This window comes from Anthonomus grandis, chromosome 2 (assembly GCF_022605725.1).
Source record: "Anthonomus grandis grandis chromosome 2, icAntGran1.3, whole genome shotgun sequence".
In the NCBI taxonomy this organism is placed as follows: domain Eukaryota; kingdom Metazoa; phylum Arthropoda; class Insecta; order Coleoptera; family Curculionidae; genus Anthonomus; species Anthonomus grandis.
This window is the reverse complement of record NC_065547.1, coordinates 44,174,444-44,191,304: the sequence shown is the minus strand read 5'-3', so window position 1 is coordinate 44,191,304 and position 16,861 is coordinate 44,174,444. Positions and strand designations below refer to the sequence as shown.

General features: G+C 31.1%; 2 protein-coding genes across 4 annotated transcripts in view; one reads left to right on the top strand and one right to left on the bottom strand.

The window, feature by feature from the left end:
- The first annotated feature begins 6,661 nt into the window (after window positions 1-6,661).
- On the top strand, window positions 6,662-8,607 carry LOC126733558 (hyaluronidase B-like). The gene is made up of 7 exons (XM_050436894.1): window positions 6,662-6,822; window positions 6,897-7,106; window positions 7,157-7,251; window positions 7,302-7,452; window positions 7,954-8,109; window positions 8,162-8,363; window positions 8,416-8,607. The coding sequence occupies exons 1-7, from the start codon at window positions 6,770-6,772 to the stop codon at window positions 8,569-8,571; spliced, it is 1,023 nt and encodes a 340-aa protein (XP_050292851.1). The 5' UTR covers window positions 6,662-6,769; the 3' UTR covers window positions 8,572-8,607.
- A 5,592-nt stretch (window positions 8,608-14,199) lies between these two features.
- The window catches only part of LOC126733555 (uncharacterized), a 77,961-nt gene continuing 75,299 nt past the window's right edge, over window positions 14,200-16,861 (bottom strand). For all 3 annotated transcript variants that reach the window (XM_050436889.1, XM_050436887.1, XM_050436888.1), the window contains exon 10: window positions 14,200-16,267. In XM_050436889.1, coding sequence (XP_050292846.1) covers window positions 16,078-16,267 — 190 coding nt within the window. In that variant the 3' untranslated portion in view covers window positions 14,200-16,077. The remainder of the gene's footprint in view (window positions 16,268-16,861) is intronic.

The following is a 16,861-nucleotide window of genomic DNA, read 5'->3' as shown; positions in this document are numbered from 1 at the left end:
AGTTCGATGAAATCATAGAGTAGAACCATACGAACTTAATAAATTAAATCTACTAATTAGTGTATTTATTAAGTTCGTTTTTTTATTTCTTAAGTTAGTTAATAATTAGTATATTTATTAATTTCGTAAGTAGAATACAAGACGCAAATATATAGAGAAGTGGTGGTTGCATACAAACTGACAAATCTACTAGCGAGGGGATCGCTTAACAGCGGATACTGATAACTATTTTGACAGTTTGACGTACTTAATTGGACCAATTAAAATGGTAGAAAGGCGTGGCCAAATTAAGGCGGGAAAATTCAAATTTTATTTTATTATTTAATCGCAATATCCAAAGCAAATGCCTACTTTATTAATATTGTTTGTAAAAAAATCTAACTTTCACTGCTGAATGAACTTTCTTTGTTTAATATATAATTCTATCTGTTTCCTAAAAAAAAACTACACAGATTTTAAAAACTCATTTAAAATTCTATAACAGTATTATCTAAAAAACAATATACATATCTGCAACCCAAAATAAACTTTGAAAATTAAAACAACTTATAGTATAGCATATATCACTTACAGTATATATTTGTTGGTCCCTCATAATACTAACAACATAACTTGGAGCTATAATATTAAAAAAAACTTAATTGACAGACACCTACAGAAAATAAAATTCACCACATTCTGGATGCTCAGCTCTCTTAGACTCTAAAGCTCTGTCTCATCTCAGTGAATTTTAAATAAATTCACTAAATGATTCATATGAAAAATAATGACAAAACAAATGTTTAATAATACAATATTAAACAAATATGTATCGTAGTGTAAAGCCAGCAGTATCAGTAATATCAGCATTATTAACATTTGTTGAAGAGAAATGATTGTTCGACAGTTTCTATAGCTCCAAGTCATAAATAAAATTTGCACTCAGAAAATCACATTTTCTTATCGGAAACCTGGAATTGCTGCAAATCAATTAAACATTAAAAGTAGTTGATTTAAAATAGCATCCAACAAACCCAACCCACGCAATTACAATTACGGAATACATTGAAAAACAAACTCAAATGACGTGCCAACAACTAAGTACCTATACTTTTCTCATTAAATTTTTGCAATAATTATATATACAATGTAAACAGTGATATTCCTATGGCGACTAACTAGACAGTCACGTACCCAAGTGGTCGGTCATGTTGACTCTGTAAATTCATTCAGAGAAAAATTCTTTCTGTAAAGTGTGCTATAGTGTGTTAATTGACTTTCTTTTTAAACGATAATTGGAGCGCCATAGCCGCGCACACACACACACTAAACCAGTGACCATCAAAATGCCTATAACACGTTCAATATCAGGATTCCGATGATTTGGAAAAATTAATTACAAAAGTGTGTACCAAACGCATTAGCCAAATGGAGGAAAGAATTGTTTCTAAACTTAGCAGTTTGGAAAAAATGTTATCTTCATTTTGTGAACGTGTCGAGAATTGTGAAGCCGCCATAAAAAAAAATACGGAGTCAATGGCGGCCCTGGAAGATCTGCTTGAAAACATTGAACAAACATCAATAAAGAACAATTGTATCAGAATTTGTGGTATGGAGATTCAGGAGAAGAACAACATTCCGGTTGTCGTTTCTTCATTTATAGAAAATAGGCTAAAGATACCGTGTTCATTACATGACTTGGACTTTGCCTTTCCTATGAACAATACAAAAACCGATCGACCTACAATTCTAGTTCGGTTTGTATCTAACATAAAGAAGAAAAATGTTATGGCCGCAAAGAAACTTCTTAAAGACTCAGGAGTTGCAATTTTTGAAGATCTGACAAGAAGGAAGTACTCGATGCTTGTGGCTGCAAAACGAAAATATGGTAAGAATACTTGAACATGGGATGGAAAATTTTTTTATTGGGACTCTGTAAGGCAGACAAAGGTTCAGGTTATTGATGATAACCATCGTCAATAATTATGTACACGTATACTGTTTAACTTAATAAAATATCTTACTTGGAACTTGTATGGTTTGTTTGAAAACCACTGAATCTATTTTAAAGCGGTAACTTATAATATGTACTTATAATGCCGGTTTTCCACTAAACGAACAAAACAAAAACAAAACACAAACTTGTGTCGAAAAAACAAAATTGCAACTGTTCGCAAACATTTTGAAGACTCGAAGTTTTTGCGACAGTTGCTGTTTTGTTTTTCGGGTCCCGTTCGGAAGCGGTAAACATCAAAGGGTTTCACGTGTTTAAGAACTGGAGTCTGTCTAGTGGAAACAGCACGTTGCGTTTTTAAACGCGTACCTAGTTGCTTTTCAGCTGTTTGTGTGTAGGGGTGTATTTAATAAAATAGCGTGGGATAAAACAATAAAAATAAACAACAGGTAAGTTGATACGAAACGTTTATCAATAGATATACAATGCAGTATAAATATAGGTATACTACTGTATTAATTCGAAAGGAATCTGCCAAAATAATATACAGGGTTATTCACGTAAAATGCATCTTAATATTATAGCTAAACTATTTAAAGAAAAATTGAAAAAAAAAACAACTGAAATTAGTAGGGACTTTCCAAAGGTATCTTTTAAAATTATTTTGTTATTATATAGGGTGTTTTAAAATACTTAAAAAGGGAAAAAAATAGTTTTTTTTTTAAATAGAAAAAACCTATTTCTCCTCTGTTTCAGTATCTCTACTTACTTTTGCTTCATAGAACGCAATACAAACCAAGCACCAACAATGATAAAAAAATCATCTTTATTATTAAACAATTCCATAACTTTTGTAGCACAAAACAAGCAACACACTAGTTCGTTTGGTGGAAAAGCACTAAAAACTAAAACGAAACTCCGACTATAATTTGTCTGCTTAGTGGAAACAGAGTTTCAAATTTGTCCGAGTTTTGTTTTTTGTTTTATGTGTTTCAAAAAACAAGAACAAAACAGAAACTCGACTAGTCCGTTTGGTGGAAAACCAGTATAATATGCGGTTTTTTTCCTAAACATTGCGATACACATTTCTCATTTTTGCGGCCCGTGAATATTCATATTTTATTTACTTGGGAATATAATAAATATTTTTGTATGGTACATGCAAAAGATTATTGCGTTATAGGTAGTAGGCGTTTTAATTAATTATACGATATTCTATTATATCGCAGCATTCTATTTTTTCTTCTTGAGTTAAGTAAAATTCATATATTTTCATGATATTTGTATATGTATGGTTATCTTTTATGATTTTTCAATTATTGAGTTTTTTTTTTCATTATCTTTTACTCAATCAATGTTTTTTTTTTCTACTACCACGTTTTAAGTAACGTACATTATATTATAATGGGGGTATCTTGGGTAAAGTGGGGTAAAATCTTAAGCGGAAGAAACACTTATATCTTCGAAGGTTTTTGAGATATGAGTAGTGTTTAGTTATTTAGTTTTTTTTTTTATGAGCGATTTAAAGTTGCGAATTTTAATGTAAGGTCAATATTTACGGGTTTTCTAGAATTTAAAAATTTAATACTTAAATATGACTTTGATATGATATTTCTTACAGAGACATGGCTGTCTGATGGTGATGATGTTGAGGTTTTTTCTATTCCTGATTACCGGTTTGTTCATAAGGATAGGGTAGGTAGATGTGGAGGTGTTGCAGTCTATTTTAAGAGCTCTTATTCGCCAGAAATTGTTTCATTGCAGTTTACTTGCCCAATTCTAATTGTCCCACTTCTAATTTTAATTTATTAGTTAATGACTTTGAGAATATTTTTTCATCTATTTATCCTTTTTTTGAGCAGGTAATATATCTGGGAGATTTTAATATTAATCTACTGAATGAAACAAACCCTTTGATATCCTTGTTTGACAATTTTAATCTAATCCAAATTATAAATCAACCTACTAGAATTAGTCGGAATAGTGTATCACTTCTAGAACCAATATTTGTAACGGATGAGTCTTTGGTCGGTGATTCGGGGGTTGTGTCGTTGGAGGGGATATCTGATAACGCCTTGGTTTATTGTTATTTAAAAATAGAAAAGGTGTCTATTACGCCAAAACTTATAACTTACAGAAATTTTAATAATTTTAATGCTCGTGAATTTTATAATGAACTTCAAGCAATTAACTGGCATAATATAATTTACGAGCTAAATATTGACAACAAGATTTCCTTATTTAATGAATACCTTCTTTATATCTTCGATAGGCATGCCCCCTTTAAAACAGCAAGGATTACTAAACCATGGGCGCCCTGGCTCTCACCAAATATTAAGGTTTTTATGCGACAAAGAGACGCAGCGCTTCGAGAATTCAAGAGGTCCCGAAATGTACACGACTGGGAAAACTATAAAAGGTTGCGAAATCTTACGTTGTCTATGGTACGAAGGGAAAAAAACTATATTTATCTAATATATGCGCTGAAAAAAATATTAAAAAAAACTTGAAGGACTCTTAAATCTTTTAATGTTTGTTCAAATAATGATTTGAATATTCCGGATTATTTACTTAATCCTAAAGATATAAACTCATTTTTCAGTGAATTTTTGCAGAATACGTCAGACTGTTCTTCTAAAATTAATTTTTACATTCAAAATATTTTCAACGACGATATTTAGTTTAATTTTAATTTAGCTAGTGTTTCTCAAATTAATAAAATACTAAATGGTATAAAAACAAATGCTTCGGGGGTAGATGGAATTAGTGCCAAATTACTTAAATATTGCAGTCCCTTCTTGGATGTTTATATTACACACATAGTCAATTGTTGTATAGAACAAAGTTATTTTTCTGATCAGTGGAAATTATCAATAGGTAAGCCACTTCCGAAAGTAAAAAATCCAACTAACTATGGTGATCTGAGAATAATTAGTATATTACCGGATTTGTCAAAGGTTTTCGAAAGGGTTCTGTATAATCAGTTGATTGAGTACTGCGGTGTGAATAAAATTATCCCGGAGACTTAGTGTGGCTTTAGAAAGGATTTGAGTACTGATGTTGCCCTAATTGGAGTTACTAATGACATAATAACGTCAATAGATAAAAAGTTGTCTACTGCTTTGATTCTGTTAGACTTTTCGAAAGCATTTGACACGATCAATCACGAACTTTTATTGGCGAAACTGAAATTTTATGGACTTCTAGATGGTTCGGTAATGTTGATTAAATCATATCTTCATAACAGATTTCAAAAAATATTTTCAAATAATTCTTTTTCCGAAGAAGCTAGAATTTTATCAGGTGTACCTCAAGGGTCAATCCTGGGACCATTATTATTCATAATCTACACCTCAGATATACTTAAATCATTAAAGTACTGTAAACTGAGAGCTTTTGCCGATGACCTCTCCCTCTTAACCCTTTTACTTAACCCTCTTAAATCAAATGTTATGATTTTTGGAGCTAATAAAGATTTTCTTAAAAATAATTTAAATATCTTATTAAATGATGTTCCTCTTCCCAAGATGTATCGTGCAAAAAATTTAGGCATTGTCCTGGATACTGAGTTGAGGTTTTGTGAATATGTTAAATTGTTAATTCAGTCATTTTTATCATTGAAAATTTTATGTAATAGTCGTCAGGTTCTTAGTTTTCATTTGAGAAAAATGCTTTGTGAGTCTCTGGTCCTATCCAACTTCAACTACTGTGATTTTATTTATGGTCCTTGCTTAGACATTGCAGATAAAAATCGTATTCAGAAAGTTCAAAATGCTTGCTCACGGCTAATATTTGGATTACGAAAATACGATCACATTTCACACACATTTAAAGAGCTTAACTAGTTGAGGATGGACAGGCGCAGAGAGTTACACTTAGGTAATTTTTTATTTAAAGTTTTATTAAACCCCTCCCTTCCCTCCACTTTACGGAATAAATTTGTCCCTCGTTTAAACGTTCACACAAGAGTGATCCGATTTCCGGAGAGGATGACACTTCCTCGTCATTCGACTTCATTGTTTCAACGTTCTTTTACGTACAATGCCATTAAACTCTACAATAACCTACCAACTGAATTGTCAACTTTAGATCAGAAGTCATTTAAATCAAAGTTTAAGAAATATCTTTTACATTTAACCTTCAACCCGTAATTTAGGCCTTTAATTATTTATTTTATTTTTGTCAATTTTTTATATTTAGCTATTTAATATTTACTTAAATTATATATATTGTTCTTTATTTGGGTATTTAATGAATTTAATAGAGTTAATCTTTATATTGTAGCTTAAGTTTATGACCGTTGAGTAGGGTTCAGTAGAGTAGCTGTCTTAGCTAGACTGCGCCCTGCTTCTCGGGTACTTAATTATAGAATGTTATTATTGTTAACTACATCTGTAAATTTTGAATAAAAGACATTTATTATTATTATTATTATTATTATTATTATTATTATTATTATTAATATTATTATTATTATATTAAATATTGATCACTATATCCAACACTGATAGGTAGCTGAAATTTGTTTATAAAATATCTTTATTTTGCGTAAATGTGACTAGATCAAAGGATGGAAGGATACATAAAATAATGAGCAATTATGTTCTCAAAAATTTCATCACAATGTATATTAACACACTTATATATTAAAACAATGTCTGCAATAACCATTTCCTAAAAATATCTGTTTTTTTAATGAATAATGTCTGTCTGTACAAACATTCGCATTAAAAACCAGCTTAAATCACCGAAGATAAGGCAGATAACACGCTGGTCTACTCACAAATTTCAATTTAAGTGTATGTACGTGTATTCAAGTAGCACATAAATTTCACCATGGAAAGTCATAGTGATGATAGTGTCAGCAGTAGTGATCAATTTGGCACCAGGTCAATTTTTTTACCATGACAAATTTTTTGGAAAAATTTAAAATATTTATTGCAATTTTATATATTTTCTTTAGAAAGGAACCGAAGGAACCCCTACAAATTTACTGGAATGTACCCTCTTTCCAATGTGATCCTTTTAAGCTGGACTTTACCACCCTACTGAATAAGTACAATATTATACATAATGAAGACGTGAGATTTAGAGGTGATACAATTACTATTTTGTATGATCCTGGCGATTTTCCTGCTCTATTAAAGAAGGAGAATGGTGATTTTTTTTTTAGGTAAGATTCAAACTAAATTTTTAAATATGTTTTTTAAATTATGTCTTTAGAAACGGTGGGGTACCGCAAGAGGGCAACCTGACCTGCCATTTAGAAGTTTTAGAACAGACTATTGTAGAACTAATTCCTAACGAAGACTATTCAGGTAAAAAAAATATATTAGTGCACCAGGGGATTTTAACATGGAAATTTTAGGTCTAGCAATCATAGACTTCGAAAGTTGGAGGCCAATATTTAGGCAACATTGGGGTAATATAGAGCAATATAAGCATGTTTCTGTAGATATTGAGCGAGAGAAGTATCCTGATTGGGACCAAACGTTGCTTAAAGAAGAGGCAGTTAGAAGGTATGGAATATAAATTTTCTTGCTTATATTTGCTTACTAAATATAATTAACGTTCGTGGAATATGCAGAAATATATTCTCAGAATGTCCAGCAAAAATCATGTAGGTCAGGTTATTTGTCATTTAGGCCATAATAGTATATTATATAAGTTATAAATGTCACCAATAATGTGTAAAAAGATAAGTTTAAGTCAAAAAATCATATATTTACAAAATAATTAAAAAAAATAAAAGCAGAATCCTGATTATTGTTAATGTAACATTATGTAGGTGAAAATTAAGTAGCAGCTTTAGTGGGAATAGAAATTTAATTACTGTGTCAAAAATTGGATCTTTTTCTTTTTTCTTCTTAATCTTCTCTTCCATTATCGAGCTGAAGGACCATGGCTGTTATAGTTTTATTTCTATTTTTCTTTCTTTCCATTGACCTAATATGCAATAAATTTTTAATGTGAAATAATCCAGGAATATTACTATTACTTTTAGTTAATTTTTTCTTCAGACTAGAAGCTGCTGCGAAAATATTTTTGGAGGAATCACTAATTTTAGCCAAAAAACTGCGTCCCAACGGCAAATGGGGCTACTATCACTATCCATACTCTTACACTGATGGATCCCAAGACTCCGTATCCCAAGAGGTCCAAAGTGAAAACGACAGGTAAAATAGGACATTTTCCAGAGAAAAATCAATTATAATAAACAATTTTTAGCCTTGACTGGCTCTGGAAAGCATCAGACGCCTTCTACCCTTCGGTTTACGTACGAAACTGGCAATCATTGGAATATCAAGTGAAATTTATTGAAACCACTTTGGAGGAAGTGTTTAGAGTTAAAAAGAAATTTAATAATGACGCAGGAGTGTTTGTTTATTTGACTTATATTTATGGAGACTCCAATACTTTTATACCAAAGGTAAAAGTCATATAAAAGCCGTTAAAAATAATAAAAAAAAAAACAATTTTAGGAAAACATGTCTGCCATACTGGCTACGCTTGCACGTTATGATGTTGATGGGGTAATATTATGGGGCGCAAGCGCAGATGTCTGCTCTAGGGATAAGTGTAACCAACTTTATGAATATATCGATAATGTGTTTGGACCTAGTATGATAAGTATATGATCAGTATTATTCGCAATATAACAATATACCATGAAATGTGAATTTTTATTTATAAGGGAACTTAACTGGTGAATTATACAGTGGTCACTAACCTGAAATGAAAGTCAGGCATATACACCCACTTTGGAAAAGCCTTTGATAAGGTTATTCACAATATTTGGAGCTTTGACATAATTTTACATATGCAATAAACGTATTAGAAATTTTTATATTAGAAGTTCACTAAATTGTCATATTTAAATCACGATGAGAGAAATCTTATATAAAAATTTCCGTTTTCCATAAAATAAAAACATTTCAAAAAGATCAAAAAAATGCGTGACTAAATAAAAATTAGCTTAGATAAAATATATAGTTTAATTAGGATTTTTTACGCAAAATAATTTAAAAATTCAATAAAAAAATAAAAACAACATTATTGTTTTAAAATCGAATATCTGATACAATTATCTACATATCGTCGGGTTACAAGTAAAATACATTAAGTCAAAAAATGTACTTTCGAGTAATTTCGTTGCAAAGTTTTTAGTTTTACATTTTTTTAAATATTTACATGTTTTAAATAAAATTTGGTTTTTTAAAAATTTTAATTTTTTTTTGCATGTATATGGAGTAATAAGACTTAATAAACAGATTATTTAAACTTTTTAAAATACATTTATTTGAGGTTATTAATAAACAATACATTGACTTAGTGTATTTTACTTGTATTTTTTTTTTAAATAATGAACTTATTGTACTTCTTTTAACTTTTATTTTAGCAAAATGAATACCTAAAATTAACATTTTAAATGGGAAGATAAGCACTAGTGTTAGTATGGTATTAAAAACAAATTTTAAGTCAAAAACTCTAAAACTATTTTATACATTAAACTATCTAATCTATGTTTTGGTCTTCTTGGTCAGTATCATTTTCAGCTGGTTCGGATGTTACATCTAAAACCGAGGATGAACAAGGCAAATTGTGATACCAGTCACGTAGTGCCGGCGGAATAATGTTTCTGTCGCAAAGCTTTAGAAGATCTTTTTTTTTAGCCACCAATATCGGTAGTTGTCTTTGATATAACGGCGGAATTATTATATATCTTCAAAGCTTCTCTCCTTAGTCATTCGTTGCGAAGCTCGTCTGGTCAATCCAATATTAATTTGTTCATACTCATCGACAAAATCATACTTATACTGAACTATATTTGAGAACCGCTTATCATATTTAAAACATTTTACTTTTAACCAGTTAACAATAGTTCCCTTTTGGTCTTTATTTTTGTCATTTATAGTAAGTTGAACCAATTTTTTCAAATCCAAAAATTCGATGAATTGCAATTCTCGTGTTTCATAAGGCGATGTACAATGAAACATCAATATGACGTTTAGCTGACTCAGTGGAGCTGTGCATGGAGTCCACCTCCATATAAGAATGTCCGCTTTCCATACTCTTTTGTTCGATAACACAAAGTGTTGGGTGAACTCTCACAATATGTAAAAGGAGAGCTGTGACCTGTACATTTCAATTTTGACCTCCACATGTGTCGGAAAAAATAGTTAAATATTTCACCTCGGGAAATAATGAATTTATGTATAAGGATAAACAGGTACCAATTTCACAGCTTCCACGTTTTCCATTTATTTCGGTCCAAAAGTAGCAAAAGGCTTCGTTTGGTGGAGCAGATTCATAAATTGTAAAATTATATAAGTTAGTTTAATAGTTAATTTAGTTAATTAAAATTATATAAGTTTGCGAAGATAATACAGTAAACTGACTTGTGATGTTAGGATTTGGAGCACGCTTTGCATATCACATGTTATAGATTTACAACTTTTATCACCAGTTGCTATTTTTTATTTTTATCCTTTTCTTTCATAGACTCTTCTTTTCTTCTTAAATGTTCCCGATACTTTAACTTTAACTTTTCTTTATCTATAGCTGTTGCCTGTTGATATTCGTTGGTTTAAAGAATGATAAATTGTATTGGGTGCAAAATATTCTTCTATATGTAATAAGACTTACTCCCGGCGATTGATTTTTTTTACATTCTTCCATAAATAAATCAAACATTTGCTTAATATTTAGATTAGGATCTAAATAAAGCCGTTTAGTAGATTTTCTTGTGTAATGGCTCTCGACAACAGGAACAATTTCAATGTGTTCTTTCACTCTTATTATTACGTCTTCTGGAGTCTTATTAGCTGGAGTTTTTTGACCTCTCTTATCTGTACCACTGTACTCACCGGTTTCACTTCTATTTTTAAATTCATTTAGGATTGGAATATTTGAAATGCATAAGGTTTTGCAGAAAAAGACTGACAAACTTGATGCCTAACTTCCTTTTTAGAAAAAAAGTATAACTTTGCATTACTTCTTTGTTTGCTTTCCTCTCCTTTTCGAATCCGCCGTTATTTGACTTCTTTTATTAAAACATTCATAAGTATAAAATCTTTTTGCTGTAGGTATTCCAGATTCCAAAATGTCTGGCATAATACCTTACGTTCATCGTCAGAAAAATATGTCGAACATTTATAACGGTACTTCTCACAATTCACTGGCGTGGGAATTTTGGGAGTTTCTATCTTTCCTGTTACACTTTTATACGGTTGACCTTAGCTTCTTTTCTAGATTTCTCTTCCAGCTTGGAGGCCTTGCAGTGCTCCATCTAGTTTTCTTTAAGCTAGTTTCATGTATAACTTGAGTTCTAAACTCTTCACCATCTTTGCCTTCTTCACTAGTTGCTGAACTATCATCGTTTTTTTCTGGTACATAGTCCTTATCCTTTAAAGAATCGTCCGAGTCCTCTATATCCGAGCTATATTTCGTTACTTGGTAATTACTAGGTCCAGGTACATCCGGATTTAGCACAGAGGGAAAGTTGCTTTGGTTCGGAAGACACTGAGTATTAAAGCCGTCCACATTTAAGCCAAAGTTCACAGACATTATTGCTTGGTACAGAAATTTCAGCTCTTATTTGTCCGTCTGAAGACACGCTATTTTGTGACGCTGGCTTAAACGATATGTCACAGTCAGTTGTATGCTCAGTTCTTGAATTTAAAGAAATGCTTTGCAATGACTGTCCTGAACTTAGCCGATCTAAAATAGTCCAAAAATATATTACGAAATTACAAGTTTTTTAATTTGTTCTCTTAATTTAATTTTTAAACTCTATACCAATTAAAAATATTTAACATTATTTTTTTAAAAATTAGGTAGGTATCTACTTTAAAATGTTTTTAAAAGTTATCTTAGGCAATTTTAACTTTAGAGCATATTAATTAGGTACGAGAAATATTAAATAAACCAAGTGGAAATGTACTGATTACTCTAATGCTATATTATAATAATTTACCCGGGAAAGAGTCATCTGCCTTTACAGGAGATAATGTGGTATAAATTCGGTTTCTCGAGTCTTTTATTAATTTATTTGCGTAGTGGAGTCTGCAAAAGAAATATTCAAAAATAAAAAAATGCGATTATTTATTAATAACTCAAACAACTGACAGCACTGTAGATATTTAAATTATATCGAAAAAGTTTATGTGACGCCGTGGTTAGATTATACCAAAGGCCAAAAAAAACTTAAACAATGTATTTAAAACAGTAGTATAAATAACAAACTACTTACCCCTGACTCTGCTGAGCCCTTAATTGTTGAAATATTTTGTCCACACGGTTCATTATGCACATCACTCAAACTCTACACAAGATAAACTAAACTGTTTTGTAGCAAATTCGATCTAAATCAACGATATTTTGCAGGTCCATACGAGTCATATGTCTGTTATTATGCGGTTAAATACATTAAATCAGAATTTTTCGCATGTCCGTACAAAACGCTTACAAGAGATATCCATTAAGTCAGTTAGTGTATTTTGCCAGAACGAAATACGTTATTACTGACTTAGTGAATAAATGATTTCTGCAAAATAGTGTAATAAGAAATTCTCAATCGACTTAATGGATTTTACCAGTAACAAATTTTATGAAATGTAACCAGGTGGTGTAAATAACTGAAAAAAATTGACTTAGTGTGTTTTGCTCGTAACCCGACGATATATAAGTTTGAAAACAATTTTAGGCTGTAATTAAAGATTTTCTTTTTAATATATGTATGTTTACCTTAATTTATAACTTTTTAGTAATATTGCTTAAGTATATAAAAATATCCTAAAGCCGGCCCCAGACGATTTGTGTATGTGGCGATCGTTCGGCATTCGCGGTATTTCGCGGAGCGTGTGGGAGCGTTGACTGAAAGAGCACAAAAAATAACCTTTATTGAAGGTTATTTTTTGTGCTGAAAGAGTTTGAACTCTTTCAATCAACGGTGGGAGGTCAAATGTGTGTATCATTCGACCGCTATCCGAACTGCTGTCGGTTTTAGGGCACGCATCAAAGGAGGTCGCGCTCATTTGCGTTAGTTCCCAGATGGTGTGCTTAGCACACTTATTCAGAGTCGCGACAAGCTTAGCAGCGGGTCTTTTTGTATAATATTTTTGGTGAGTTGCCTTTTTAAGGTTACTTAAAAATGGCGAACTAAAAAAATGTAATGAGGGCTAAAATACCCTTTTCATGAAATACCAATTAAATTGTTTGGAAAGCGTGAGATTTTAGGGGTAGAACCCACCCCTTCTAAAAAACTAAATTCATTTTCTATAAAAAGGGTATTTTATGGCTAAAATGATGGCTCATTGCATGTAGTACTGTACTACTGTAGTACTGTAGTCCTAACGAAAATTTAACAAAAAACATTAAAATTTTTCCTTTAATTATTTATTAATTCCTTTTTTATTTAAATGCCACGCCCTCTTATGGGGTTGGTAGATATGAAGATAATTTTGGAATTATTAAGTGCCCCCCTTAAAACAAAAATCGAGGGGTCTAAGCCATTTTTTTTTCTTGTTGAACGATTTTTAGTATTAAAAACTGTAGTGCAACGGAAAATAATTTAAAGGAATTTTTTGTTTCGTTTAAGTCCGTTTATTTAAGTTATAAGGGTTTTTAGTTTTGTATATACCTATTCATATATGAATGAATCATGGAGTGACGTCAAAGAGTACGTACTAAATAACTCATAGAAAAATGTCAAACCCGTGTAACTCTTATCAATTTCGAAATTATAAAAAAGATACGTATTGTTTTATTTTTTATCCTCTATCATATTCCGAAAAAAAAAATAGGAAAGTTCTCTATTTTATATTTTTATATTTTTTCTGATTTTTCTTAACATTTTATACCTAAAATGCTACTCACCTTGAACGATTTTTATTTAAGGAAAGCATCCACCATCTTCTTTTTTTCGATTCTTTTGTTCTTCTTTTTAGCAGCGAGCTGCTTCCTAAAATAACCATATAGGCCGCAATCGCAGCCGCTCGCTCATCGTCACTATCCATATTTTTATTTAAAAAAACCACTACTACTCCTCTCCGCTACTGTTCTATAACTGAGGCCCTGTGGCGAACGTTTGCCAACAAAGATCCGATGTGGAATATATCCCGAATGCCGCAGCGTGTGGTAGGGTAGCCGAAGCCATTACGAAGGTACCTACGAAGGTACATTCGCCGAATACACACATCGTCTGGGGCCGGCTTAAGACTTCATAAGCTTATTTTAGGGAATGCTTTAAAAAAAATTACACAAAATCTTTTTTAAATATAATTTTATTTTCTAGAGCACAATAAATAAAACAATAAAACTAAAACAATTTTAAGTCCAAATACGATAAAAAATATATTTTATTAATAGGATGAATTTCCGGAAATTCAAATATGATTCATTTTACTGGCAATTAATTTATATGATAACAAGGCAATAAATAATAAGAGGCATCACAATATTATAAGTTTGTATATATATAAAAAAAAAATGCAAGCGTACATATTATATAAAATATATCATATAATTTCCGTATTCTAGAAAAAAATTGCTTTCATTGGTCCAAATTTACCTAAACCCTTGTAAATATGTATTTACAGCCCGATATTTATATACCCGGTGTCTCAGCTGATTATACCGACTGAGGCACTTAGTACATATGCATAATATATGTAAGTAGTTTATATTTATTTACACTAATAACCTAATGAATATTTACAACAAAATGGCCTTCAATGAACTTAAAATTAAATAGGATCAAGAATAACGTATCTACAAGTCGTTTTGAGCAAATATAACATAATAAGCGGAACTTTACAATGATGAACTTAACGTAAAAAATAAAATAGTACACTGGTTTTATAAAATCGTTAATTTACGATGTCTGAAAAGGGATTTTCGCATCTAGACACGTGTCAATTTGAGTAATAAAAAATAAGATTTTGGTATCAGCTGATGCTTTTACTAACAAACATAATAAATTCTAAGTAAGAAGATTGGAGCACAAAGTTGCTGCTAAATTGATATACTTATTCGGATGTCGTCAGTTTTAAATAATAATTAAAATTTCCAACACAACCTCAATCCATCCAAATTCTTATCCTATCCGTTGTCTCTCTGTCTTAAAAAGTGTAAGAACATTTTGTCAATGAATAATAGTTATATATTAATCTAATCCAGTAAGATACTTAAACTAAAAATATTTTGGCAACATCGGATAAACAAGTAAATTTAGTTTCTAATGAATTGTGTCACCATAAAATGGCTACCTTCCAATGTGCAGAATGTAAAATAAATATATTCCTTTCCCTTGGTCAGAAGTTTGCGTAAAGTCTCTCTTAATTTTCTTAACATTTTCTTCCATATCATTTATTAAACTGGCAAGACTGGAATTCAGAATTTAATATATGAAAACATTCTGGCAACGTTGGTTACTTAAATATCAGATATGAGCAACACCATTGTTGCCATTTAGTTCTTAACTAGTTAGTTTGTAAATTAAGCTGAAGTTGCAAGACGTATTTGCTTTTTGGCGATAGATTCGTTCACGTCAAATTTTAATGAAGTAGAATTTTGCAAGGTACTCGGCTTCATAATCTGGAAACAATGGTGCGTAATGTATCGTATTGGCATCTGTCATTTTTGAATCAGAGCCTTCTTAAACCTAATTCTTTCTATAGTAAAATTGCCATAAAAACTTGTCATTTTAAGATTTGCAAACGTTTTCAGCGTAAATTTTGACTATACTGACTGCTAATTCGTCAATCTATTAAAACGTGCCAACGTTTCTCTTAAAACTAGTGTCATCTACGTCAATCAGTAGACGTCACATCAATGCTAGCACCCTAACATAACCTCTAACTAGAGCTTCAAGAAAAAGTTGATACTATTCTAGTACGACACCAAAACCTCATTTTTTACACTTCTAGTCTCGTCAAAAGGCACTGGTAGTTACTCGACACAGCATTTTTACACTTACATGTTAAATTGTTAAAGATATTATTTATATCACAATAATTATCTTAGCATAACGAATTTTTGGCTTCGTACAGTCGGAGTTCGATTAATAATATATGCCAAAAATCTGTTAAGAATGTGACATTCTATACAGTTATCACTTTAGCAGTATTTCAGAGTCTAAACTACTATCTTTTTCGTATACTGTTACCGGTTAAATCGACATTATTATTGGGATTATTGAAAAAACCTAAAGTCCTTAAGGTCGAGCTGACCCTTTGGATTAAGGGCTCTTTGAACTTCCATATGGTCACGTCCATTACGGAGGTTTTTCTGAATTCCTCGCAACTTTTCTTTAAGGTTTTCACGCAGTCGGCCCTGAAAAATAGAAAAAAAGTAGCTTAGGTACTATTATTATTACTAAATTCAAGTATATAAGTGACCTTAAACCTGCCTGTTATATAAAAAATAGAACGTGCAATATTGTTAATAGGTTTCGTATGCGTGTTTGAAAAAAGCGGTTAAATTTACATATCCATTCCGGTGTCAAAAAACAAGTCGTATATCTAAGCAATCTTATTGTTACTTTCTTAAAAAAACCTTTACACGTTACTCCATATAGCAATAATATACCCCAAAAGTTGACTTTAAAAAAAACTAAAACCTAATCTAGTTAAATATATAGTGGCAACACTGAAATTGACTTGTGGATGTAGGGGCTAATCGTTGAAGGTAGAGAGGAAGATAACAAATTTCAATTAAATGACTATAACGTGTTACCAGTAACTTTTTTTCCTTCTGTAAATTGCTAGCGAAAATAAGACTTACTGGTATGTCAAATAGATTAAAAATCATTTGATACCATCACAATTGTTAATGTGTAGCAACATCTTGCAGAGTATGTAACAACAATTCAATTTGACAACGTTGTGCACGTACACTTACTTTATTTTTGTGTTCACAGCAGACGTT

Excerpts from the sequence above, each read along its gene's own strand:
- LOC126733558 (XM_050436894.1), top strand. The coding sequence starts at position 6,770 with ATGGAAAGTCATAGTGATGATAGTGTCAGCAGTAGTGATCAATTTGGC. Across the intron at positions 7,453-7,953 it reads AAAGAAGAGGCAGTTAGAAG|ACTAGAAGCTGCTGCGAAAA; the intron begins GTATGGAATATA and ends TTTTTTCTTCAG. Across the intron at positions 8,110-8,161 it reads GTCCAAAGTGAAAACGACAG|CCTTGACTGGCTCTGGAAAG; the intron begins GTAAAATAGGAC and ends AACAATTTTTAG.